Genomic DNA, 26,981 nt, shown 5'->3' with positions numbered 1-26,981 from the left:
AAGATTGATACAAAGAAGTGTTAGATGTAATGCCAAATAGAGCTAAATATAAAGAGCTTTTATATCATTTGATACAATAGCAACAAAAACAATGCCTCGGTACCAAGCATTTGATACAACAGCAGCAGCAACAACAACACCAAGCAAGTTGGATCTATTGTATGAATCCTCACTCACTGTTCATAAATAGATTGTGATCCTATGCAAAAAATATCAAGTTATATATAAACCCAAATACATTATTCGTCTTTGGTTGATGCTAATGAGTGTAAGAGAAGATATGTGATAAAATATTTACATTCAGCTCTGAAGCCCTGACAATTCTTCCAACACTTGTGCTATGTTGAATGGATTAAGGCTTTGATGGGGCCAGAGTAGCAAGGGATGCTCAATCAAGTTTTGTGGAGTTGTCCTTTTTGCTGTCAACTGTAGCTGTTTGAGTTCCCAGCTGGTGATAATTCTCCAGGCTTGCAGAAGCTTGTGAATTCCTTATTCCAAATTCTGGTACCAGTCAAGTTTAGGATAGCAAGGGGAGTAATAAGAAAGGTGAGCCCTCTACTTTCGAGTATCCTTAGCAAAGCTCAGCACCAAGTGACACCAGAAAGTCTTAGGCTTTAGCAATTGAATTATGCAGCCTTACAAAATCTTCTAGCGCTAGCTCCTCCGGCCTTGCCTGGACAAAAACAAAATAGAAGAAAAACATCAAACGGAAGAGCTGATTCAGATAGAAGAATTGCTGGTGTTCAATTGACTGATAAATCACAAAATACATCAGTCATACCGTGGGTGGAAGACCAGCACTAACAAGAGCTTCTTCAATCTCAAGGGAAGGGCATATATGCTGTAGTGTCTTTCGCAACATCTTACGTTTTCCATTAAAAGCAGAATTGACCTTAACCATCAATGAGGAATGTCAGCTATGAATAATGAGAAAGATAAACTATTCCCCATATTTTACCCTAAAATTCCCAAATGTGTTGTATAACCAAGCATTAGCCTAACCACGGATTGCATATGCTGATATTTTAGTTGGTAGCAATCACTATATCACGCTAACACGGTGGGAAAACAAAAAGGAAAGTATATGGGTAAGCTGTAAGAACCATTGAGAAGAAGCTTTTGGCAGAAGAAACAGGAGGATAATCTACAGGTTGTTTCAGTCTGAAGGAAACTACAGCTGCATCGACCTGAAGAAGAACAAGAAACAAATAATTTCACTTTGTGACCCAATGGAATAATCATAAAATTACCTATTAGACACCATCATATGGACATGGAAAAGCTATGCCGCCAGCGAATATCCTATACGTGATATAAGAACTGTATTTTTCATATAATAGTATTCATCCAAGAGAACGAATGTATCAATGGAAGCATACATAGAGAATTCTTTCTTTTTTCGGATGAAGGGAACACGTCTACACAGTAGAATAAAGTTCATTCCACCCCAGCTCAAAGTATTTGATATTGGAAAGAGCATCACATCTTGAAGCCGTCCAGACAGCGTGTGTTCAATTTATTGAAGGTGACAAGCGAGCGTGCCTAGAAGAGTCTAGAAAATGTGCAATCTGCTAATGTTTAAATTTTCAAGGCATTACGTACCTTCGTTTCTTGGTTTTGGATAGGAATTCAAACAGGAAAATATATACTGATCACTTACTTTAGGTTGTGGGAAGAAATTTGTCCTTGGGACCTTAAATCTGTATTCAGGATCTGCAGAGAAAAATGTAAATGCAAAAGCTTGAGATTATTGATTAATATGTACAAAATGATTTTGGAGCTATTTAGTTGAAAATGTCATCAATACTAAAGACGTGATTTTAATTTATACAGTATATCTTAGAGGCTCAAAGAATATCACCAGTAGTAGTCAACTAAGAACAGAATTTGAGGTACTAAGGATTCAGACACAAAAGATGGGAAATCAACAGCATATAGGCGTTGTTATATCAGATGACTAAAAATGAACATTTGGAAATGAAATACTTTGCGAGAAAAGACCTCTTAATTATGGTTGTTTTATTATCAAGTAATCACTAGCAAAAGTTTGTCATCCTCAGTCCATAACTAGAGTCATGCAATTGAAGTCTAAGGTACTAATTCACCTTCACAATTACCCTCAATTACCTGAATAGAAGTTGATGAAGATATTAATGGGTCGATACTCAGAGGACCCTGAGGATGAATCCACCAAGCGCACAGCTGCTTCCTCCTGAAATTGCACACAATCAACTGTCAGTAATTCTGTCAACAATTGTAATAGTTTGGTCAGATTTAGTAAGAGGTGAAATCTATCAAACTGTTTCCTCTATGCCATAAAGTCGCATATTTTGTGAAATGACCTCTTACATTATGTCCCAAGAACATCTATCATTGTAATTTCTTGAAACTAGCAATCATAGATCTTAACATAAACATAGAACAGCACCACGAGGACCTTGTTTGATATTGGAAGCCATCAAATGTAACTACCACATAGGTTTAAGCGAGAACCTTAGCAAAGTGAAATTAGCAACTGAGTTCAGGATGCAGATGGAAAATTAGACTATGAAAGAAGTCAAAGTCCTATCCTAGACTCCAAAAACAAAAAAAAAGAGTTGCTTTCTTTGCTTGGTCTCCAGTGCGGGATGCCTTCCAGATGGTGCACAATTTGAGAAAGAGAAGAAAGACATTTGTGAGTTGGTGTTGCATGATGAATCCGGAGAGAATACTAATTTGCATTCAGGTTGGCTTCACGACAGAGAACCCCCGTATTCTCGTCTTTTAACATATAGCGGATTGGTCCTCTGTATTCTCGTCTTTTAACATATAGTGAGTATTATTACGAACAATAGAGGAAGCAGCCATGAGTTGGAGCATACAGAGTAGCAGTAAGAAGGCAGCCTTGAAATGTCACCACTATGTCTCTTTTGGTGCTAATGGAATAGAAGCAATAGATGATAGTGAGAATGATGTCGAAAGCATGAAAATTCACTTGCACTTTATTTGCAAAGAAAGAACCGTATTGTATAAGGAGTTGACAAACTTCATAGGTAGGTGTAACGACCCGTTTTGAGAATTTGCGTCCCGTTCGGTGGCCTAATGTCTCGAGCAGCTTCGTATTGTGTATTATGACTTGCGTGTGTGGCCGGGTTCGGTTTTCGGATGATTCGGAATTGATTTGGAGGAATGATTCTTGTTTTAGAAGCTTAAGCGGTAAGAGTTGACCGGAGTTTGACTTTTGTGTAGACGACTCCGGAATGGTGTTTTGCTGATTCCAATAATTTCGTATGGTGATTTTGAACTTAGGCTAATGTCCAGATTTGAATTTGGAGGTCCGTAGGTTGATTTAATGCATTTTGGCGAAAGTTGGAAAGTTTAAGGTTTGGAAGGTTTGAACGGGAGTTGACTTTATTGATATCGGGTTCGGATTGCGATTCCGGGAGTTGGAATAGCTCCGTTGTATCATTTGGGACTTGCATGCAAAATCTGAGGTAATTCCAGGTTGATTTGATATGATTCGGCGCGAGTTGTAGAAGTTGAAAGTTCATTAGTTCATTACGCTTGAATCGATGTGCGATATATGGTTTTGGTGTTGTTTGATGTGATTTGATGCTTCGAGCTTGCTCGTATTGTGTTTTGGAACTTGTTGATATGTTCGGACGGAGTCCCGGGGGGCCTCAGGTGTGTTTCGGATGGGCCACGGGCCATTTTTCCATGTATTTGGACTGCTGATTGATATTACTTGGTGTTCTTCATCGCGATCGCGATGAAGCAATCACGTTCGCGTAGAGTTCTGTGGAAGCTGGCATTTTTGTTCTTCGCGGTCGCGAAGCTTGGGGGACTTATGTCTTCGCGTTCGCGATCTACGATACGCGATCGCGTATAAGGAACTGGAAGGGGTCATCAGGAATTGTAGTCCTCGTTCGCGAGGTTGAGAAAGCGTCCGCGATGTTTGCTGGGGGTTGAGAGTCGCGTTCGCGACTGTACTTACGCGTTCGCGAAGCACGATTTGGCAGCTGAAGTTTTTGTTCTTCGCAATCGTGAGGGAAGTTACGCGATCGCGATGTAGAATTCACTGGGTAGAATATAAGTGCTCTATTTCGATGGTTATGATATTTTTATCACTTTTTGAGTTAGAGAGCTCGGTTTTGGGCGATTTTGGAGGGAATTTTCACGTGTTGGATTGAGGTAAGTGTTCTTCACCCGGATTTGATTATATTTCATTATTCCATCTTTGTTTTTATCATTAAATTAGTGATTTGAATTGGAGAAATTGAGGACAAGAGTAGGTTGCTCTAGTGGTGAGCACCCTCCACTTCCAACCAAGAGGTTGTGAGTTCGAGTCACCCCAAGAGCAAGGTGGGGAGTTCTTGGAATGAGGGAGCCAAGGGTCTATCGGAAACAACCTCTCTACCCAGGGTAGGGGTAAGGTTTGCGTACACACTACCCTCCCCAAACCCCACTAGTGGGATTATACTGGGTTGTTGTTGTTGTTATTGAGGATTTTTGTAAAAAATTTCTAAAATGTAAAATGATGATTTGAAGGACGATTTGATGTCGGAATTAGATAATTTTGGTATGGTTGAACTCGTATCGGAATGAGTGTTCGAACTTTGTGAGTTTTGTCGGGTTCTGAGGTGCGGGCCCGGGGTTGACTTTTTAGTCTTCATTAAAGATCGAAATTTTATTATCCGGAATTATTTCCTATAGTTTTTATTTATGACATTGAGTTATTTTGGCTAGATTTGAGTCGTCCAGGGGTTTGTTTCATACGACAAAGTCATTTTAGAGTATTGATTTGGCTTCTTTGAGGTAAGTATTTTGCCTAACTTTGTGGGGGAACTACCCTTTAGGATTTGAGTTGTTTGTGTTATTTGTGTAATGTGAAAGCCATGTACGCGAGGTGACGAGTGCGTACTCGAGTTTATGTGTGGAAATTGACCAGTTTAAATTCTTAGCCTTCTTTCATATATTTGTTTGAAATTGTTAGTACATGTTATATCTCTTATTTGTCATGTTTACTCTCACATGCTTTTATTTGAAGTTGTTAGCACATGTCATATTCTTTACTTGTCAAGTTTACTCTTATATGCTTTATTTGAAGTTGTTACCTCTTTTATCAATATGTGACTTCCTTTATTGTTGAGTTACTCTTACTTGAAATTGCTGTTACATGATATCCTTTTGTTGCCGGATTATTCTCATGCATTTAGACGTAGTTGCTAGTTCGTGCCATCTCTTTCATTGTTAGCCTATCATACACTAGAATCTGAAGTTTGTCATTTCATGGAAATACCTTCATCATCGAGTTTATCCTCAAGCAATTAATTGAAGTTGAAGTTATTGAAAGTCATTAATCTATTTTAATTGAAGTTGTGTTTAAAGGGTGTGTTGTTCATTGTTGAGTTACTTTCTCGTTCATTTTTTTGTTATTGAGATTCTATACACATTGTGTTTGAGTCGTGAGTTATTTGTTGTGGAAATATTGATATTGTTGGTTCTTTTGGAAAGGTTGTGGCCTATGGGCACTTGTAGTACGAGTTGATATGTCGTATTGTTGTAATGTTAGCACATGTGAATTGTTGTGTGGATTGGTTGTTGTTATGCGGAGCATAAGGTTGGCATCTCAATGTTGTTGTTATGCTGGGCATAAGGTTGGCATCTCAATGTTGTTGTTATGTTGGGCATACGGGTGGCATCTCACTGTTGTTGATAATGCGGAGTGATACGGGTGGCTATTGTGTTAATATCCGAGTGGAGCGATAAGGGTGGCTATTATGCGGAGTGATATGGGTGGCAATCGGAGAGATAAGGGTGGCAATGTCAGGGATGATGTGTGATGACCTGGGGCATTTTGTTGACGATATTCGTGTGATAGTGTGATTCTACTTGTGTATGTCATACACCTTACGTGACTTGTTGTGTTGCTTTCAATGAGCTACTCGATGTCTTTGATATTACTTGTTAACTTAGGCTGTAATAGTACACTCGCACAAGCATACACTGTAGCATGCCACTTATACTAGTTTAGGAGTACGAAACTTAGCATTTATTGATCATGCTCATGTATTATCTGCTTTCATGTTGATATATAGCATGTGATCATGTCGGGCGGATTGTGATAGTGAGCTTGTGACCACGCCGGGCGGATTGTGATTGTGAGCTTGTGATCATGCCGGGCCAATTGAGATATTGGCACGTGAGTTGTCCGTGCGGTTGTGAATAGAAATGTGGGCACAAGGTACCGTGAGCATATGATTTATGAGTTGACTCGTGACTTGTGATTATGAGATGAGGCATCTCGAAGTAATTTTGTTGCGAAACTAGTGTAGAACAACTTGATTAATTGGTTGTTATTTGTTTTCCGTATTTGGTTTCAATGATACTTTCACGGTGTTCTTATTACTTTACAGTTTAAATCACATGTTGATTCTTGTTATCATTTACTGATTCCTGCTTTCATTATTAGCTTTATAATTCTATACAGGTTATTTTGACTAGTAGGTGTTTTGACTTGTACCTCGTCACTACTCCACTGAGGTTAGTCTTGATACTTACTGGGTACCGACCGTGGTGTACTTGTGAACAACTAATTTTTGACCACTCCCGAATTCGATACTATTTTTAGTGTGAATATTTCTTTTAGGTCTAATGTTGTTATTTTAAACTTTTATATTAGTCTTAATAGGTCTTATTTGAAGGGAAAAAATTTTAATTTAAAAAAAAACAAAAATATTCACATTCTTTAAGTTATAATTTTATTTCTATTTACAAGAGAAAAGAAAATTTACAAAAAATATTTAGTTTCTTTTAATTAAATTTTTGATAAGTTATGGTATTTTCTTAGTGTCATTTAAATTATATGTAAATAGTTAGATTTCTTATATTTTTCTTAGTCTAAAGCTAGTTGGTTAACATTCTTGTCTTAATATTTTAATTTAACTTCACTTCTAAAAGAATACAAAAAAAGAAGAAGGCATAATTCACAAAGTGGTTAGCAAATTTTATCTCACAAAAAGATTTCAAACACCCATAATCCCATTCCCCCCAACTCCCTCACGTATCCCCCACAAATTCTAACTCCCTCATATCTCACTTCCCCCACTCATCTCAACACTTCCTCACATCATATACAACACACACACATCTATATAATAGACATGTCACAAATCAAGAAGGAGGAGAACGAAATTGGGAAAACAAAAAAAAATTGAGAGGAAAGAACGAAATTTTAGAAAGAAGAAAACAAATTTGCAACAATAAAAAATGCATACTAAAACCTCCACCGGTAGCATTTGTGAAAACACTATGAAAGCTACTAGTTAGTGTTTAAGCCATAGAAAACACTAAAATCAAGACAAAAACCAGCTATAAAAATATCAAAGTCACCGCCATCCTCATCTTGAAAACCCAGCTCTTCCGTGAGACTAAGTTTGAGAATTCCGGCGGGTTTCCGACGTTCCAGTCGAGCTTCGGTTTTGGGTCTTCTGTTCGAGTTCAAAATTACAATCGTGTCTGCAGCTTACAAAAATTGTAACTCACTATTCTTTTGGGTAATCATCTTTGAGGTTGGTTGCTTTTTCCGCACCTTTAATCTAATACTAAAACTCATGGATATGTGACTATGTTATGTGATTCATGGTGTCAGATTTTAGTTATTGATAGTCTTTGTTAGTTTGTTGTTTAAGTAGTGAGAATTGCTAAAAATGTGATATTATCTCACTGTGGGTGTTTAAAAAAAAATCTGACAAAAGAAATTCATTTTTTTAAAGATCCAATGTTCTTTGAAAGTTGCTAACGGGTCAATTGGTTTTTTGGCCTTTTACAAACTTGTTTTTAGTTTTATGACCCTACCTCTTTTTTTACACATGGGAGATTTACTTTTACACGTAAGAGATCTTTCATTTACACGTAAGAGATCTAAAAAAGACATTTTCTTAAATTCAACATTGTAAAAGGCCAAGAAGGCCTAAAATCAAGCTATGGATGGTAATAAAAGGATTATTTTCGTTGTGATTAAAAGGGAGTTCTTGCACTATTCATGTCTCTGTTTCGATTATCCATTCATTCATGGGTTAATTAATGTATTATAAGTTGCATTTATTTAAATTTAAATTTTAAGTTGTTAAACATAAATAATTGAAAATGTGTTGCTAGTCAAGACCCGTTGAATTTTGGGCCTATTGTGACCTAGAAGCATGAGCCATTTAAGAGAAGTAGGTTGTCTGTAGGTTTAAGCCATAAAAGGATTTGGACTAAAGAAAATTTTGTCTGGTCCAAGAGTGATAAAAATAATTGTGAAGGTGCGAAATGAGCCATGAACTAATTCAAGACTCGTTGCAATAAGTAATAAAATAATAAATATATATATAAATGTCTTGGATCTAAAAAAACAAATAAATGGAATACTCTGAATACGCTAGTATGCTTTAGGCGCGTGTTAACCAATCAATCATCGTGATTATGTACACGTTCGCGTGACATAGTTATAATTTCTCAAATTAAAGGCAAAGTATGCCTTCGCACGACTTTGACAAAACAATCTTAAAAATAATAAAGTGTTATTAATTGTGTACACGTACGCGTAACATGATTCTTGACACTCCAAACAAAACGAATACACGTAGGCGTGATTCGTTTCAAGATAATTCCATAACTACAAATAATCAACAATTAAAAGCGGTTTAAGGTAAAAGTGTATAAATTTCCCTAGAACATAAAACATCCAGAATTAGTTAAGGTAGGTATAATTATTAAAGCGACCGTGCTAGAACCACGGAACTCGGGAGTGCCTCACATTTTCTCCCGGTACAAAATGAGCATTGTCCAGAACACTCCGTTACGGTTGTAGACGAGGCTCCGCTTCATCTTCAGATGTGGTGGTATGACTTGGGGCAAGACAGACAAAAATAGGTCACCAAGCACTTGGGTGCCCTCACAGATATTATGAAAGTTAAACCATGAGATGACTTGATCGAGGCACTAGTGACTTTCTGGGATCCTGTTCTCAATGTCTTCCGTTTCTCTCATTTTGAGCTCAATCCTACTGTAGTAGAGATAGCAAGATATTCCAGTTTCGGCAGGGATTTGAGAAACCAGAAGCTCATATTCCCGAGGGCTCTCTCTGTACATCGGTTCTTCGATCTTCTGAACATCAATCCAACAAAAGTCTGTCATTCAGACATCAATCCAGATCATCTTCAGCTTGCAAAGAAAGAATGCGGAGAAATCTTGGAATTTAATCTAATAGAGCCATCGGATTCACAATGGGCATGCGAAGCATTTTATGTTAACAAAAGAGGTGAGCAAATAAGAGGAAAACTCAGGTTAGTCATTAACTACCAGCCACTTAACCACTTCCTCCAAGATGATAAATTCCCTATCCCAAATAAACTCACTCTTTTCTCCCATTTAGCCAAGGCCAAATATGTTTCCAAGTTTGATCTTAAATCTGGATTTTGGCAATTGAAAATCCACCCCGAAGAAGCCAAAACGAGATTTTGCATCCCACATTTATCGGGCGGGGGCAAAATTCTTCGAAGGGTGCAATATTTTGTTGCAAATGTGGTTGATTGAGCATTTTCGACATCACTCCAAATTCATAAGCTATGGTCCGAGCAAGGACAATTTCATTGAGTTTTACGAAGAAAAAGTAAGAGATTACAACTCGCCAGAAGGAGTGGGAGCCTGGATATCCCACTTAAGACCTTTAAACGCAAGTCAAATTGATTGGACCTTGGGATGGTTCCCGGTAAAAGAGGTGATACATATGTCGGCCCTGAAAAGTTATTTGTTGTTGTTGGGTTTGAGAAGTGTCCAACCGTATGCGCCACAAAGAGTTCTGAGACAGCTACGAAGATACCCAGTAGTGCATGAGGATGAAGATTTTGAGTGTACAAGTAATTGAGCTACACCCGGAAGCCCGATTCCCCGAGGCTTTAATTCAGCAAATTTGGGATGGTTGTCGCTACTTGAAAGATGATACCCAGGTGCCGGATCCTGCAAGGGATGAGGTAGATCCGGGTTATGCTATGTGGTTTGGGAAGAGGTCATGCGTAAATGATGAGCCAGAGCAAGAAAGGCCCGCATGTTCAAGCCCTTGGTGATAATATCCAAGAACGGTTGGCTTGGGGTGAAAAGGAAAAGGGATACCGAGCAATTATCCGTGCTTTGGAAGAAAAGTTGAGGAACCTCCATTTTGAGAAAGACTTGCAAGCACAAGAAGTTGAAGGGGAAAAGAAGAGTCTGATCCGCGAAAATGAAACCCTTCGTGCCCAACTTCAACAGATTAAGAAAGCCTCTGAGGTACCGGTTAGAAGTTGGAAAGACCAGAAAACCATTGCCAATCTGATGGAAAAGGTGCAAGATTATGATGCCATCTTGGCAAAGACTGAAAAGGCGTTGGACAAAGCCAAGGAAAAAATCGTACAGTTAAATGAGAAGGCCGAATCTAATAAGGATCACCAAGTAACAAAATTTGAAGAAGAGAGTGCTCAATTCGAGAGAGAGAGAGGGCTCATTGGGTACGTTCGGAAGCTCAGCTCCATGCACAGTGGGAAGAAATGAGAAGGTACAATAGAGACTACCTGCATGCAGATTTTGATAGGGAGAGGGCTCAGGCGAGACTCGAGCATGCTAGACTTTGGGCTCATTTGGAGTCAGCTTTAGATCGCGAGGGACACATAAGAGATATAGCCACTACTCGCCAGCAACAGTTACAAGATCTAGACCAGAATTTTCAGTACTTCAAAGAGCAAGTCCATGATTTGGTTGTTTATACTGCTCAAAGTTATGTGAACTGCCAAGGGATGGATTATGATAAGTTTTGGAGCATGCACCTACTTTTGCCCGTCATCTTGCAGCAGAGTTAGAGAGGATGTACCGTACATTGGGGGATCAGCTAGGGAGCCCCACCATGAGCAACTGTTCCAGTGGTTGAAAGCAAAGATTGTGGAGTTGAAACATAGTCGTAGTTGTTAGAACTTTTCATGTAGCAGTTATGTTTTAGTTTGAGTCATCGTTGAGTCTTTTAAATCATTGTCTTTTATTCCTTTCAGAGTCTGTTAAGTTATTTTCGATGTAATGTCCTTTCTGTCATTGTATTTTGAATTGTTTTGTTTTGTTAAAAAAAAAACAAGACTATTACTGGCAAGTGACTTTCCGTGGCTTGCTAGCTTTTCTCAAGTCCTCCGGCGAGTAGCACCTTCCAGAACGGGTCAAGCCACTCATTTCATCTGTTTCTTCAACTATTTCTTTTCCTTTATACGTCATGACAGTCTTGTTATAATTCCAGGTAATAGCTTTTCTACTTGTCACTGGAGTTGTGCAACATGCCGGATAACGACTGGCTCTGTTATATTTCTCAAACCATTATTCGCAACGATCTTTTGTATTCCCCAAGGAATAGCTTTTGTGTTTGTCACTGGAGTTCTTTTGAACGATCATTTTTTCTTTAACAAAACAAAACAATTAAAAATACAATGACATAAAGGACATTACATCGAAAATGACTTAACAAACTCTGACAGGAATAAAAGACAATGATTTAACAGACTCAACGATGACTCAAACTAAAACATAACTGCTACATGAAAAGTTCTAACAACTACGACTATGTTTTAATTCCACAATCATTTTGCTTTCAACCGCTTAAACATTTGCTCATGGCGGGGCTTGCCCTGGCTGACCCCCCAATGTACGGTACATCCTCTCTAACTCTGCTGCAAGATAACGGGCAAAAGTAGGTGCATGCTCCAAAAACTTCTCATAATCGGCAGTTCACATAACTTTGAGCGGTATAAACAGCCAAATCATGGACTTGCTCTTTGAAGTACTGAAAGTACTGGTCTCAATCTTGTAACTGCTATTGGCGAGTGATGGCTATCTCTCTTATGTGTCCCTCGCGATCTAAAGCTGACTCCAACTGAGCCCGAAGTCTGGCCTGCTCGAGTCTCACCTAAGTCCTCTCCCTATCAAAATCTGTATACTGGTAGTCTTTAATGTACCTTCTCATTTCTTCTAACTATACATGAGTTGAGCTTGCGAACGTACCGAAAGAGCCCTCTCTTGAACTGAGCCCTCTTTTCTTCAAATTTTGTTACTTGGCGATCCTTATTAGATTTGGCCTCCTCATTAAACTGTACGATTTTTTCCTTGGCTTTGTCAAACGTTTTTTCAGTCTTTGCCAAGATGGCATCATAATCTTGCACATTTTCCATCAGATTGGCAATGGTTTTCTGGTCTTTCTAACCGATACCTCGGAGGCTTTCTTCATCTGTTGAAGTTGGGCACGAAGGGCTTCATTTCCGCGGATCAAATTCTTCTTTTCCCCTTCAGATTCTTGTGCTTGCAAGTCTTTCTCAATATGGAGGTTTCTCAACTTTTCTTCCAAAGCATGGATAATTGCTCGGTATCCCTTTTCCTTTTCACCCTAGGCCAACCGTTCTTGGATATTATTATCAAAGGCTTAAACATGCGGCCTTTTTGCGGGCCTTTCGGGATCTGGCTCATCATTTACGCAGGACCTCTTCCCAAACCACATAACATAACCTGGATCTACCTCACCCCTTGTAGGATCCGGTACATGGGTATCATCTTTCAAGTAGCGGCAACTATCCCAAATTTGTTGAATTAAAGCCTCGGGGAGTCAGGCTTCCGGGTGTAGCTCAATTACTTGTGCACTCAAATCTTCATCCTCAGGCACTACTTGGCACCTTCCTAGCTGTCTCAGAATTCTTTGTGGCGCATACGGCTGGACACTTCTCAAACCCAACAACAACAAATAACTTTTCAGGGTCGACATGTGTATCACCTCTTTTACCGGGAGCCATCCCAAGGTCCACTCAATTTGACTTGCGTTTAAAGGTCTTAAGTGGGATATCCATGCTCCCACCCCTTCTGGCGAGTTGCAATCTCTTACTCTTTCTTCGTAACTCTTAATGAAATTGTACTTGCTCGGACCATAGCTCATGAACTTGGGGTGATGTCGAAGATGCTCAATCAACCACATTTGCAACAAAACCTTGCCCCCTTCGAAGAGTTTTTGCCCCAGGCTTACACAGAGTCAACGCCCGATAAATGTCTGATAGAATGATCGAGGCAAGAGTGTGATGTTATTTGGTAGTGACATGTACAACCATGGCTATGCGAGTATCAATCGTCAGCTCCGCATTTGGGAAGACCATATTTCCCAGAAATGCCATTATGAAGGCGAAGCGACGATGAATCTGCCATGTGTCCTTGTTTTACTTGTTGTTAAGGCCATTTTCATGCATTTCAAATCCATTTGGTTGTTCGAACCTGGAGTACATGAAGTAGAAAGAACAACACCCTTTGACTACGTTGGTCTTTCTAATTTGCTTACCGATGTACAGAAGATCGAAGAACCGATGAACAGAGAGAGCCCTCGGGAATATGAGCTTCTGGTTTCTCAAATCCCTGCCAAAACCAGAATATCCTGCTATCTCTTCTAGAGTAGGAGTGAGCTCAAAATCTAATAAACGAAAGACATTGTAAACAGGATCCCAGAAAGTCACTAGTGCCTCGATCATGTCATCTCGTGGTTTAACTTTCATAATATCTGTGAGGGCACCCAAGTGCTTGGTGACCCATTTCTGTCCGTCTTGCCCCAAGTCATACCACCACATCTGAAGCCAAAGCGGAGCCTCGTCTATAACCTTCAACGGAGTGTTCTGGATAGTGTTCATTTTGTACCTGTTTTTTTGGGTAGTTAAGATTAGGGTTGACACTAGTTTCAAAAAACCAATGCACTCTTTTTGCAAAACAATATTTTGTAAATAACTCAATTTTAAGAAAAGTTAAAGAGACGGTGGCTATTTTTTATTGCAATTGTGGCCAAGGAAAGGGTGGCTATTTTTGCAACTATGGCCTCTTCGTACTTCCAAGGAAAGCTTTAGGGTCGGGGGAAGGGAAATATGGTAAAAGTGACGCCCAATTTACAGACACGTTCGTTCTTGCGAGAACAACCCTTCGACAATTTTGAAAATGTTCTAAGGCTATTCCAACAAAAACGGCTCGAGATTAACCGAAGCTGAGTCAATTTATTTGTATTTTTCAAAAAAGAAAACTGGACACATTTCTTTCTTTTGGTTATTTTGTACAAAAATGGGGCCGAACCCTATGAAGGTTGCCTACGTATCTCACATCCAGTGAGAATCAGACCCATGCAGTTCGTAGATGTTTCAGGAATGGGACAACACTTTTTTTAAAATCAGCCTTATTTTGTACTCCCTCCGTTCAATTTAGATGAGGTAGTTTGACTCGGCACGGAGTTAAAGAAAAAAGAAAAAGACTTTTGAAACTTGTGGTCTTAAAAGCTTAAGGGATAAAAGCTTTGTGGGGCCATGGCATTTGTGTGGTTATAAAAACTTATCATTAACGGTAAATGGGTAAAATGAAGAATTTAAAGTTGAGTTATTTCCATATTTAGAAATGTGTCATTTATTTTGGAACACACTAAAAAGGAAAGTACCTCATCTAATTTGAAACGGAGGGAGTAATAATCTTTTTGGGGTAAAATTTGACAGGGGTTTTGGATTTTTCAAATATCGGGATTTTTTGAAAACCGAGTAAATTTTCTCTCTCCTATTTTCTTCCTTCTGTTTTTCCCTCAATTTTACTCCAATTTTTAGAAACCGATCAACATGCATAACCTGAATCAAACATAATGCACAGATATCACATAAGATGCATCAGGTTGGTTTTGTAATTTTCGGGTACACCTGTCCTACACGGACCCAACCCTTGTGTTGAGTCCCCAAAGTCAAATGCACATGATGCAAACAAACGTTCCTACTAGGGATCCGACATGAGGCTATGTTATTCTAGGTTTAAATCCTAGGGGGAGTGTTTTAGACTTGGCTTACTCAAGCGGACAGCTTAACCCGAGGTGGGAACAATGTAACGGGAGCACGAAAGTCTACCCGGCCTACTTACTGAACCAACCCCATTCTAATTGGTACGACCTCTAACAAATAAGTGGGCCACGCGCACGTGTGCACCATAAATTCAGAAGACTCGGAAGGGAGGCGTAAGAAGACAGTTTAATACAGTTCAAATAATATCAAAGTGGTAAATAAGCGGCAATTAGCACATTAGGCCCACAAATACAGTAATAACATCCAATCAATAAAGCCAAGTATAGATCACATTACAAGCTCGGATTTTGAACCTTGAACCAGAAGTTCTGGGTTCTTGTCCTCAGCAGAGTCACCAGAGCTGTCACACCTCCTTTTGCCGGGGAAATGAGTTTTTCCACTTTAAGTGACATTATTGAAATGAGATTATTTTATTTTATTTATAGAGTGCCATTTGCAATAATTATTTATGGTGTCCCAAGTCACCTGTTTATTTTAAAATCCCAATTCAAGAAAAGTTGACTATGTTCAAGTCTACGAAACACAGAAGATCGGGTAAGGAATTTTGTTAACTCGGGAGAAGGTGTGAGGCACTCCCGAGTTCCATGGTTCTAGCACAGTCGCTTTAATAATTATACCTAGCTTAACTAATTCTGAATGTTTTATGTTCTAGGGAAATTTATGCACTTTTGCCTTAAACCGCTTTTAATTGCTTGACTATTTGTAATTATGGAATTATCTTGAAACGAATAACGCGTACGTGTATTCATTTTGTTTGGTGTGTCAAGAATCATGTCACGCGTACGTGTACATAATTAATAACACTTTATTATTTTTAAGATTGTTTTGTCAAAGTCGCGCGAACCCATACTTTGCCTTTAATTTGGGAAATCATTATTATGCCACGCGAACGTGTACATAATCACGATAATTTATTGGTTAACATGCGCCTAAAGCATATTAGCGTATTCAGAGTATTCCATTTATTTGTTTTTTTAGATCCGAGACATTTATTTATAAATTTTATTATTATTATTTTATTACTTATTGCAACGAGTCTTGAATTAGTTCATGGCTCATTTCGCACCTTCACAATTATTTTTATCACTCTTGGACCGGACAGAATTTTCTTTAGTCCAAATCCTTTTATGGCTTAAACCTACAGACAACCTACTTCTCTTAAATGGCCCATGCTTCTAGGTCACAATAGGTCCAAAATTCAACAGGTCTTGACTAGTAACACATTTTCAATTATTTATGTTTAACAACTTAAAATTAAACTTTAAATAAATGCCAACTTAAAAAATAAAATACATTAATAAACCCACGAAGGAATAGATAATCGAAACAGAGACATGAATAGTGCAAGAACTCCCTTTTTATCACAACAAAAATAATTCATTTATTACCATCCATAACTTGTTAGCAACTTTCAAAGAACATTGGATCTTTAAAAAAATGAATTTCCTTTTTTATTTTTAACATCCACAGTGAGATAATATTACATTCTTAGCAATTCTCACTACTTAAACAACAAACTAACAAAGACTATCAATAATTAAAATCTGACATCATGAATCACATAGCATAGAGTCACATATCCATGAGTTTTAGTATTAGATTAAAGGTACAGTAAAAGCAACCAACCTCAAAGTTGATTACCCAAAAGAATATTGAGTTACAAATTTTGTAAGCTGCAGACACGATTGCAATTTTGAACTCGAACAAAAGACCCAAAACCGAAGCTCGACTGGAACGTCGGAAACCCGCCGGAATTCTCAAACTTAGTCGCATGGAAGAGCTTGGTTTTGAGGATGGTGGTGACTTTGATATTTTTATAGCTGGTTTTTGTCTTGTTTTGTAGTGTTTTCCTATGGTTTAAACACTAACTAGTAGCTTTCATAGTGTTTTCACAAAGGCTACAGGTGGAGCTTTAATTGAGGTTTTAGGATGTATTCTTTTATTGCTGAAAATTTGTTTTCTTCTTTCTAAAATCTCGTTCTTTCTTTCTTCTCGATTTTTTTTTTTGTTTTCCCAATTTCGTTCTCCTCCTTCTTGATTTGTGAAATATCTATTAAATAGATGTGTGTGTGTGTTGTATGTGATATAATGAAGTGACGAAATGAGTGGGGAAGTGGGAAGTGAGATATGAGAGAGTTAGGATTTGTGGGGGATATGTGAGGGAGTTGGGAGAAAATGGGATTATGGGTGTTTGAAATCTTTTTGTGAGATAAAATTTGCTAACCACTTTGTGAAAAAGTGGCGTGAATTATGCCACTTCTTTCTTTCTTTCTTTTTTGTATTCTTTTAGAAGTGAAGTTAAATTAAAATATTAAGATAAGAATGTTAACCAACTAGCTTTAGCCTAAGAAAAATATAAGAAATCTAACTATTTACATATAATTTAAATGACACTAAGAAAAATACCATAGCTTACTTATCAAAAATTTAATTAAAAGATACTAAATATTTTTTTGTAAATTTTCTTTTCTCTTGTAAATAGAAATAAAACTTATACTCAAAGAATGTGAATATTTTTGTCATTTTTTTAATTAATTTTTTTTACTTCAAATAAGACCTATTAAGAGTAAGATAAAAGTTCAAAATATCAAGATTAGACCTAAAAGAAATATATACACTAAAAATAGTATCCAATTCGGGAGTGGTCAAAAATTAGTTGTTCACGGTACTCATACTACACTTCTGCATATTTTTTGTGCAGATCCAGGTATTGGAGATATCGGACCCAGGCAGAGTTAGCTTATTGATCGCGAGGATTCAAGGTAGATCTCCTTGGTCGTCGCAGTTGATGATAGGCTATAATTACGTATTTTAGTAGCTTATTACACTTTAATTGAGTTTGAGCTTTAATCGCTAGTGTTTTGCACTAATTGTGTGTTTTATGCCTTGTAGGAGTGATTCCGAGCTATGTAGATGTTAGGAAATGAATTCAAGCGATTTGGAGCTTTGAAGTCTGAGTAAAAACCCAAGGAATTAAGCCGAGATCGTATTCAGGGATCAAATTTGATAGTTAAGAACGAACGAAGAATCGAGTAGGCATATTGCGCACTGTCTAGTAAAATGCACATAACGTTTCGCTCAGAACTCCACTTGAGCTCCACAATATATGGTTGGAAATCTAATTCAAAGGGCTACAACTTCATGTTTTACGTTTTTTCAAATTCCAAACAGAACAGGGTGAAAAATGCGCAACAAGTGCGCGGCCGCGCACTGGCCGCGGATGTGAGGCAGAAACTGGCCAAAATCCGCGGCCAAATCCGCAGTTGAATCCGCTGCCGCGAACGTCCTGACCTGGAAAAATGCCCTTTTTCGCGTAGAAGAAGGTATAATTATTTGGGCCCGACCCTACTTGGTATATATACATGGAAAAACGGTATTTTGAGTACTTTTGACATATTTTTGACACAATTTAGGCCTAAGGAGGCTAAGGAGACTGGGGATTCGACTTAAGGAGGCAAGAACACACTAGGAGCAAGGCGGAGAATTCTTCTACAAGTTTCTCACTTCCTTCTTCCTATTTCTATTATTGGTTATGAATTCTAGTATTGTAGTTATGCATACTATTATCAATAGCTAATTTGTTATCTAGGGTTTTGACGGAACCTTTTGTAGGATGAATTCTTGTTATGTTTTAATATAATTTAACCTTTGAATTTATCTATTTGTTCAACTACGTGTTTATTTCAGTTGATTGAATGGCCATCGATTGACTGTTATGTGTTGCTTGAGAAAGGATGCATATTTAGGTGGTTGTTGAACAACGTCACTCCTAACGTATGTGAGAAATCAATACAGTAGGTTTAAAGGTAGGTTTAGAAAAAACAAAGCCTTAACGTGGTCATAGTGAGCGGTTCGATGAAGCCAACTAACGTAGTTCGAGAGAATATGTCTAGTAAATTGTTGTAGTTGCTCGAGAGAGAATTACGGCACCTAAAGTGCTCACGATCAGTAGAGAATACATCGGCGAAATTGTTGGGAACATAGCTAGAAGGATTCCGACAATTAGGGAAATCATAACTCTAGACCTCCTTAATTTAGTCTCCAACCCTTTGTCTCGTTAGTTGATAATTTTACCACTTTCTAGTATATGCTAGTTAATTCGTTAGAAATATAAATCTCAATCTTTATAATTTAGAAAATTGTTCAAAACTTGTCTTCTTAGTGATATTAAAAATCTATAGCTAAGCCTTAGTTCTCTGTGGGATTCGACTCCAGACTTTTAGATCGGATTATATTTGCAGCGACCGCTTATCCTGTTTAGGACTAGAGTTGGGCGTGATCAGCAGTCCCTTGGAGTTCTTTCCTTTTATTGTACTGTCAGCTTGTTATTTGAACAGTATTGTATTTCGATCTTTGAGATCTTTCCATGTATTCAGCTAGAGTTCGTGACTCTGTATTACCTAATCTTGGGAGGGTGTTATGATTATTGCCGCGTAGGCTTATTGCGCTTTTGTTTCGGTATTCATATTAAACTATGTTTTAAATTATCATTGTTAAACTGGCTTAACTGTTGTAAGTACTCGGCTTACCTAGTATTAGAGAATAGGTGTCATCACGACGACTAAGGCGGCATTTTGGGTCGTGACACTAGATGCCTTGGATTTTGTCGTACAAACAACTAAGACATATTTTTGACACTGACTTGGTGTTTCGTAATGAAAATTTTAGCTTATGAAAAAAGAGAAAGAACAAGCAGTGAAACTTGAACAATACCAAAATGGTCACAAGTAAAATGACAAGAACCAAGGCAACCAACATGATTCACTCTAAACGTGCAAATGCATTACAAAGAAGCTTGCTTAGTTCTGGGATTTTCAAAAGAAACTAAAGGTCTAGAAAAACACTTGCAACTTAACATGTTGCAAAATTGAGATGCAAAAACGTGGACCGAGTCAAAGAAGTTTAGGCCTCATTTGTTTACACTTAATGAAGGTCTGGATCTTGATCATTCAGATTTCATATATTAAGTGCGTTTGTTTTTAAAGTCTGAATCTTAATCATTCAGATCTTTATCATTAAGTATGTTTATTTTTTTACTTTACAACCATTTAATGGGTCTGAATATGTCTGTATGATTAAGATTTATAACAAAGACTTAATTTCATTAAGATGTTGTCATCCACATTCATTATTAATTGCCGCCAACGCCTACCATTATTAACTACTACTATGCCACCCACCACCACCACCTCTACCTTACCCCCACCCCCACCATCATAATTCTCAACCACAACCACACATTTATCCACCTCAACTACCATAACTAATTAACCACGCCATCACCATAAACAACCATAGCCAACATTGTTCACCATTATAAACTACCATCACCCACCATCACCTTCCTCAATCACAACCACAACCACCTCCACCATCCACCATTATTAACTATCACCATCCACCACCACCATCCTTAACCATAATCGCCAGCAATACCAATCACCACTAGTTATTACCCAGAACCACCAACATCAACCAAAACCACCATCAACCATCACTTCTAGTCGGCATCACAAGCACATTGTTAGTCATCACCACCATATTGATAGAATATTATGATAGAATATTATAGAATATGATAGAATACATATTGTGAGAAAGCACGGGAGAAAATATATTATTGATATTGGATGATAAATACAATATAAGAGGTCCTTATTTATAGTTATACACTACAAGGAGGTCAGGAAAGTAGCATCGATACCCCTTTTGTGTTCTCGAGAAACCTAGAAATACGCACTTAAGAGCACGAGGAGCTAACTTATCTATTCCTGGAGTAAGGTTATGGACAAAACAAGTGCTTCTAAAGATACGGGGTGGAAGAGAGAACAAAGGTAAGTGGGGAAAACATGACAGAGAATGGAACTTGGTTCTGGATAGCTGAAGATGGCATATGATTAATAAGATAGCAAAATGTAAGAACTGCATCCCCCAAAAAACTCAACGGAGCATGAGATTATATGAATAGGATACAAGCAGTTTCAATAAAATGTCTATTCTTTCTTTCAGCTACTCCATTTTGTTGAGGTGTCTACGGACAAGATGTTTGATGAATAATCCCATGAGATTTCATAAACTGCTGAAATGGGGAAGACAAATACTCTCGGGCATTATCACTACGAAATGTGCGAATAGAAACCCTAAATTGATTTTGAATTTCAGCGTGGAAGGTCTGGAAAATAGAAAACATCTCAGATCGATTTTTTATCAAAAATATCCAAGTGCACCTGGAATAATCATCAATGAAACTGACAAAGTAGCGGAATCCCAAGGTGGAGCTGACCCGACTAGGACCCCAAATATCTGAATGGACTAAAGTAAAAGGTAACTCTGCTCGATTATCAAGACGTCGAGGGAAATAGGAGCGAGTATGCTTACCGAGCTGACATGACTCACACTCTAAAGCTGACAAGTGAGATAAACCAGATATCATTTTCTAAAATTTTGACAAACTGGGATGTCTCAACTGTTTATGTAATAAATCTAGTGAATCAGTAAAAGGACAAGTTGTACAAGGAAGACAAGATATGAGTCCATGTGATTTAGCAAGGATAAGGTAATAAAGTCCGTTTGATTTACGCCTGGTACCAATGATCTGCCCCGTACTGCGTTCCTGTATAAAAACATGGTCATCAAGAAATAAAACAACGCATTTAAGTGATTTGGCTAAACGACTAACAACTATGAGATTAAAAGGACTATTGGGAACATAAAGGACTGAATCTAAAGGTAAGGAAGGAAGTGGACTTGCTTGACCTATTGCAGTTGCCATGGTTTGAGACTCATCGGCCATTGTGACTTTTGGAAGAGATTGAGAATACGAAATAGTAGTGAAAAGAGATTTGTTGCCAGAAATATGATCTGATGCACCTGAATCAATGACCCAAGACTCAGAGGATGAAGATTGGGAGAAACAAGTCACGCTATTACCTGTTTGAACAACAGAAGTTATCTCGGAAGATGTCTGCTTACATGTTTTGTACTGAAGGAACTCAATATAATCTACTAAAGAAACCACCTGACTATTCAAAGTATCGGTTCCCATGTCGCTACGAGATGTCTGCTTACATGCTTTGTACTGAAGTAACTCAATATAATTTGCTAAAGAAACCATTCGACTATTCAAAGCATCAGTTCCCATGTCGCTACAATTTGTAGTAATAGAGTTAACTTGAAATAGTGGAAATAAGTAACTCATGTGAGAAAACTGAAGAAATAGCTTGAAAACACTGTTTATAGCAGGAAAACAAAACATTGTTCTGTGCCGGAAACATTGTTCACGCTGGAAACACTATAGCTCGTCGGAATCTACTGTAGCTGACGGAAAAACTCAAAGTGGTCGGAATGAAACAAAACCAGTGAGGATAGGATCGGAATTACTAGGCGATCCTACTGTTCAACTGGAACTTTTTCAAAATCTGGCCGGAACAGTGCTCACGCGCCGGCGTGTGGGTCAGATCTCGCCGAATTTTTTTTTTCTTTTCCAGGCGTGTGAGGGCGCGTGGACGTGTGTTTTCCGGTGGGGTTGACTGGGGTTTGGTCGCCGGAGCGTGAGGAGTCTTGTGGTGGTGTTAGTTTTTTTGCACAACACCAACAGAAAGTGATTTGCTTATGGACAGCCTTCTCAGTTGCCGGAAAATTGCACGGCGAAGAGGTCTTTCTTCCCGGAAGTCACTGGAATGATGCACAACGACGGGTTTCTCACTAATGCTCTGATACTATGTGAGAAAGCACGGGAGAAAATATATTATTGATATTGGATGATAAATACAATATAAGAGGTCCATATTTATAGCTATACACTACAAGGAGATATTGCTCTTCTTCCAATGTGGAACAAGACTACACTATACATATCTGTAAACTAACACATATAACTTTTACATTAAATACCATATTGATTAGGGGTGGGCATAAAATCCGAAAAACCGAAAACCGGACCGGACCGAATTAATTCGGTATTTCGGTATCGGTTCTTCGGATTTTCGGTACTAATTCGGTATAATTTGTTTGGTACTTCGGTACTTCGGTACGGTTATCGGTATTGAACTTTCAATACTTCGGTATACCGAAATACCAAATTATTTAAGTAAAAATTCCTTCACTGCCCAGGACCATACCTCTCAATTCCCGACCCAAAATACTAACTTGTTAGTAGTCCCCTAGTCAGTAGCCCAATAGGGCTAAGCCCAACCTAGCGATAGTCACTAGGCTTCGGAATTTCCGTTAGTCCCTTCCCCGTACTCCTTTTTCATTAATTCTTCAATGTTTCTCTATTTGTTGCCATAAGCCCATAACTAGGCAGACAATATAGTTATAGAACAAAATGAATTGTTGCTTTTTGGTATCACTTCTTCAATTTGTTTCTGTTTGTTGCCAGAACTAGGCAACTATACAACTGACAGTGTAGAATTAGAATGAATTAGAATGAATTAGAATAATTAACTGCATATTCTTATGTGATTTCTAATGAATTAAAATTCATCACTTTCTCGTTCAAGACTTGGTACATTACCGAAACCGTATCGGAACCATACCAAACCAAACAAGAAAATAACGAACCGTACCGAATTACTTTGGTACAGTATTTGGTATGCACAATTGATAAACCGAATACCGAAATACCGTACCGAAACTCTTCAATACCGTACCGAAATACCGTACCGAAACTCTTAAATACTGTACCGAAATACCGAACGCCCACCCCTAATATTGATAGAATATTACATTAATTAGTATTTTATTTGAATTTTATGTTAATTAATTTTTAAATAAAAATAAATTTTATATATTCAGATGTTAAAAAACAAACAGTCTTAATTATTTAATATTCAAATCTTAAAACACATCTTAATATTTAGATGTGTATTTAGATTCAGATGTCTTAATCTTAATATACATCTAGATATTCAAATTGTATTCAGATTCAGACGTCTTAATCTTAATAATAACAAATGAGACCTTAGTCTTCTTGCTTCAGCCCATAGTTTTCTATATCTAACCAGTAAATTCTAAACAAGACCAAAGATGTACAGATCCTAAAAAAGTATGACAACACTCAGAACAACCAACAGTCTCTGATGCATATTAAGTTGCTCAGTTGAAACAAAACAAATCATAAAAGAAGAAGAACTAAGGGATACCATTAATATCAACATATCTTTCCTGCTATCTATTGTTGGCATTAGTGATTAAATGATATGGAGGTGCATTTAAGCTGAAAATACAAACCTGGAGTAACAGAACTATTTCTGAGAAAATATCACCCATGGGAAGAAGTTGCTTAATTACTTCTGTACTTATGTTAAAAGGTAAATTGGAGACTACCTGTAAAAAGGAAAGGGATGTCAATATCCTGTTAGCATGATATTGAAGATATGGTAATTCGCACTTGGAACACATATTTTGAAGGCACAAAAAGTGTCAAACAAGAAATGAAGATTTTTTTGCGGGTCTTTCAAAGAAAATGAAGGAAACCCAAGGTGCACTTTTAAGAATTGATTTTAGCAGGCAAAAGAAGGGGGGTAGCCGCAACAACATACCCGGTGTAATCCCACAAGTGAGTCTGGGGAGGATAGTGTGTATGCAGACCTACCATACCTGAAGGTAGAGAGATTGTTTCCGATAGAACCTCGGCTCAAGGAAAGCAAAATACAAAGAGGCTTCCACGTCAAGTAATATTCCTTTTACGATGTAAATGTTTTACATCCAGAACAATACACCCCTTCTGAGATGACAAGATAATCTTCACTAGTAATTCTAGAAGATGATCTATTGCCAAAATGGTCCCTTGAAGGATGTCTTCTCTCTTTATCCCTAAATTTTATTTTTCTCATTTTCAGTCCCCCATCAATTGGGCAGCAAGTTATAAAAATGGCCCTTCTAAGCCCATAGACATCTAAAACTGCCTCTATGCACCCAAAGGAGGGGTATTATTATTTTTTGCCTTAAAACTCAGATGGTTTAGGGCCTATCTTTCATTCCAGACTCCACCGCGCAGAAGCTTTGAGGGGATACTGATTGCTCATACGGTGCTAGCAGGATTTTTTAACTACCATTTCAAAAGGACTATTTAAATGGAGGGCCTAAATACAAAACTGAGCAAAAGCAACAGTGGCAGTATACAGTCACTAGACACCGGAATAGCAAAAGACATGCAAGAAGGCTTTAAGTTCAAAAAGGAGATAAACTATGCTCAATATATGTTGCTGTGGTCATCACTAACTTCAATTCGTTGTAGGGGCATTTTTAGTTTCACACAAGAGGAACATATTGAAGTTACTATGAACGGACTGATGATGATCTAAACTCCAAACTGCAAACAAGCAACGCGGGACATTACATCCAAAAATGATATGAGAACATTTGATTGACAAACATACACAATAAATATGCATCATTGTCAAGAATAGTACCAACAGATACTGAGATTTCTTATAACTATATTAAAACGAAGAATTTGAGAAAAGAAGGCAGGTGCTTACCTTTGCATATTGTGGTTTCACACCTGAAGAATCTCTTCCACTATGCGAAATTGTGGACAAATGGGAGCGTATATGACATTTTGTGAAATCCTCTTGTAAAACCTATAGGTGCAGTGGTTACATTATCAGATTTCAATATTTCTTTGCAATAGAAGCCACCTGAAGCATAGCATAAAACCAAGTACATTTATCTCCTTTTAGAGTCAAAGAACACTCTTTATTGAGTAATTCTCAAATATTAACTTTTAATCCTAAAGGGGAACCTTGGCGTAACTGGTCTGTTGCCATGTCACCAGGAGGTCACGGGTTCGAACCGTAGAAGCCTCTTGCAGAAATGTAAGGTAAGGTTGAGTACAATAGACCCTTGCGGTCCGGCCCTTCTCCGGATCCCGCGCATAGCGGGAGCTTAGTGCATCGGGCTGCCCTTTTTAATCCTGTATTTCAAAGTGGAGAGATTTTAACTAAAATTGTTACCTTTACGTGGTCTAGACTGGAAAATCTCTCCATTACAAGGGCTGCCATGTAGGGATCCTGGAGTCATAGAAAAATAAAACGATTGTGTCAACAATAAAAAGGAACAAGAAGGAAAAACAGAAAAAGGAACAAAAGATAAAAAATAAAAATAAAAACTTTTTTTTCTCATAACTGTTCATGTAAAGATATTTATCCTCAAAGTTTGTTAAGTCTTACAACAATTTTCAATATGATATGGTTATTCAACATACAGACACACGCTGGCATACTCATTACGTTTTAATCCCAAGCTAGTTGGCTGTAGCCATCCCACTCTATTTAAAACAATGTCATTCCAAAAATAGTTAATTTGTCTTTAAATATCAAACTTACCTTTACAGTTACATAAGAGACTCCTAATATTTACTCTAAGCCTGGGCAGAAAAAACAACAGAAGGAAAAAGATCAAACAAGTAGAAGTGTATTGACAGTGAAACAAAACCAACCTTTTCAATAGCAAGGACAGTGGCACCAGCGTCTACAAGAACATTGGTCAGTGAACCAGTACCAGGCCCAATTTCAACCACCAAATCTCCTTCTTGTACATCAGCAGCAGCAACTAGTTCCTCATTCACTGACGAATTCAGCATGTAATGCTACAGTCCATAATAGAATTAAAAAAACAATTAAACAACAAATTCACTCAATCATACCCGTTTCTCTGTTCACTTTACTATGAAAAACGGAATAGAAAACATCAAACACTAGCTAACTCAATCATACCCATCTCTCTGTTCGATGAAATGCCCGAATAAACAAAACCCAGATATTAAAACACTGAAATAGAAGGGAATTAGCTTTAGAAAGCAGTAAATACCTGCCCAAGTGACTTTCTTGGGAAACGACCTTTAGAGTTGAGAGCTTTAAGGGTGGCATGATAGTCATCCTCAGCCTTGTTATTGATTCTTGTTTCGCTTTTGGTTTTAGATATTGCAGTTATTGTATGATGGGATTTGGGTCTTGGGCTATTGGAACCAACGGGTCCATCGTACGCCGGCGAATTTGCCAAGAGTAGAGGTTTTGGCGTTGAAGAGAGAGGCAGCAGGGAACGTAGCAAACAAGGCATTGGTAGTTTTTTGCGGTTATTGATCTGTTAATTTCATGG

The 26,981-nt window shown here is 37.9% G+C and overlaps 1 protein-coding gene across 2 annotated transcripts; it reads right to left on the bottom strand.

The window, feature by feature from the left end:
- Positions 1–27: 27 nt before the first annotated feature.
- Positions 28–26,981, bottom strand: LOC104094263 (ribosomal RNA small subunit methyltransferase, chloroplastic). 2 transcript variants are annotated; one of them, XM_009600139.4, is made up of 10 exons: positions 26,694–26,980; positions 26,323–26,472; positions 25,838–25,894; positions 25,364–25,465; positions 24,111–24,206; positions 2,128–2,212; positions 1,661–1,713; positions 1,104–1,187; positions 782–892; positions 28–673 (listed from the first exon to the last, which is right to left on the bottom strand). In XM_009600139.4, exons 1-10 carry the CDS (start codon positions 26,940–26,942, stop codon positions 608–610), a joined length of 1,053 nt encoding a protein of 350 aa, XP_009598434.1. In that variant the 5' UTR covers positions 26,943–26,980; the 3' UTR covers positions 28–607. The 2 variants fall into 2 exon arrangements, with proteins under 2 accessions (XP_009598434.1, XP_009598435.1); XM_009600140.4 differs by lacking the exon at positions 1,104–1,187 and having other exon boundaries at positions 26,694–26,981.

Source organism: Nicotiana tomentosiformis, chromosome 1, assembly GCF_000390325.3.
Source record: "Nicotiana tomentosiformis chromosome 1, ASM39032v3, whole genome shotgun sequence".
Classification (NCBI taxonomy): Eukaryota; Viridiplantae; Streptophyta; class Magnoliopsida; order Solanales; family Solanaceae; genus Nicotiana; species Nicotiana tomentosiformis.
This window is presented reverse-complemented; position numbering and strand designations above follow the sequence as displayed.

What these genes read in the sequence shown, in the direction of transcription:
- LOC104094263 (XM_009600139.4), bottom strand. Translation starts at nt 26,942, where the DNA reads ATGCCTTGTTTGCTACGTTCCCTGCTGCCTCTCTCTTCAACGCCAAAA. An exon ending in CAAGAAAGTCACTTGGGCAG is followed by an intron (nt 26,473 to 26,693) that starts GTATTTACTGCT and finishes TATGGACTGTAG; the next exon opens with CATTACATGCTGAATTCGTC. An exon ending in CTGTCCTTGCTATTGAAAAG is followed by an intron (nt 25,895 to 26,322) that starts GTTGGTTTTGTT and finishes CTATGACTCCAG; the next exon opens with GATCCCTACATGGCAGCCCT.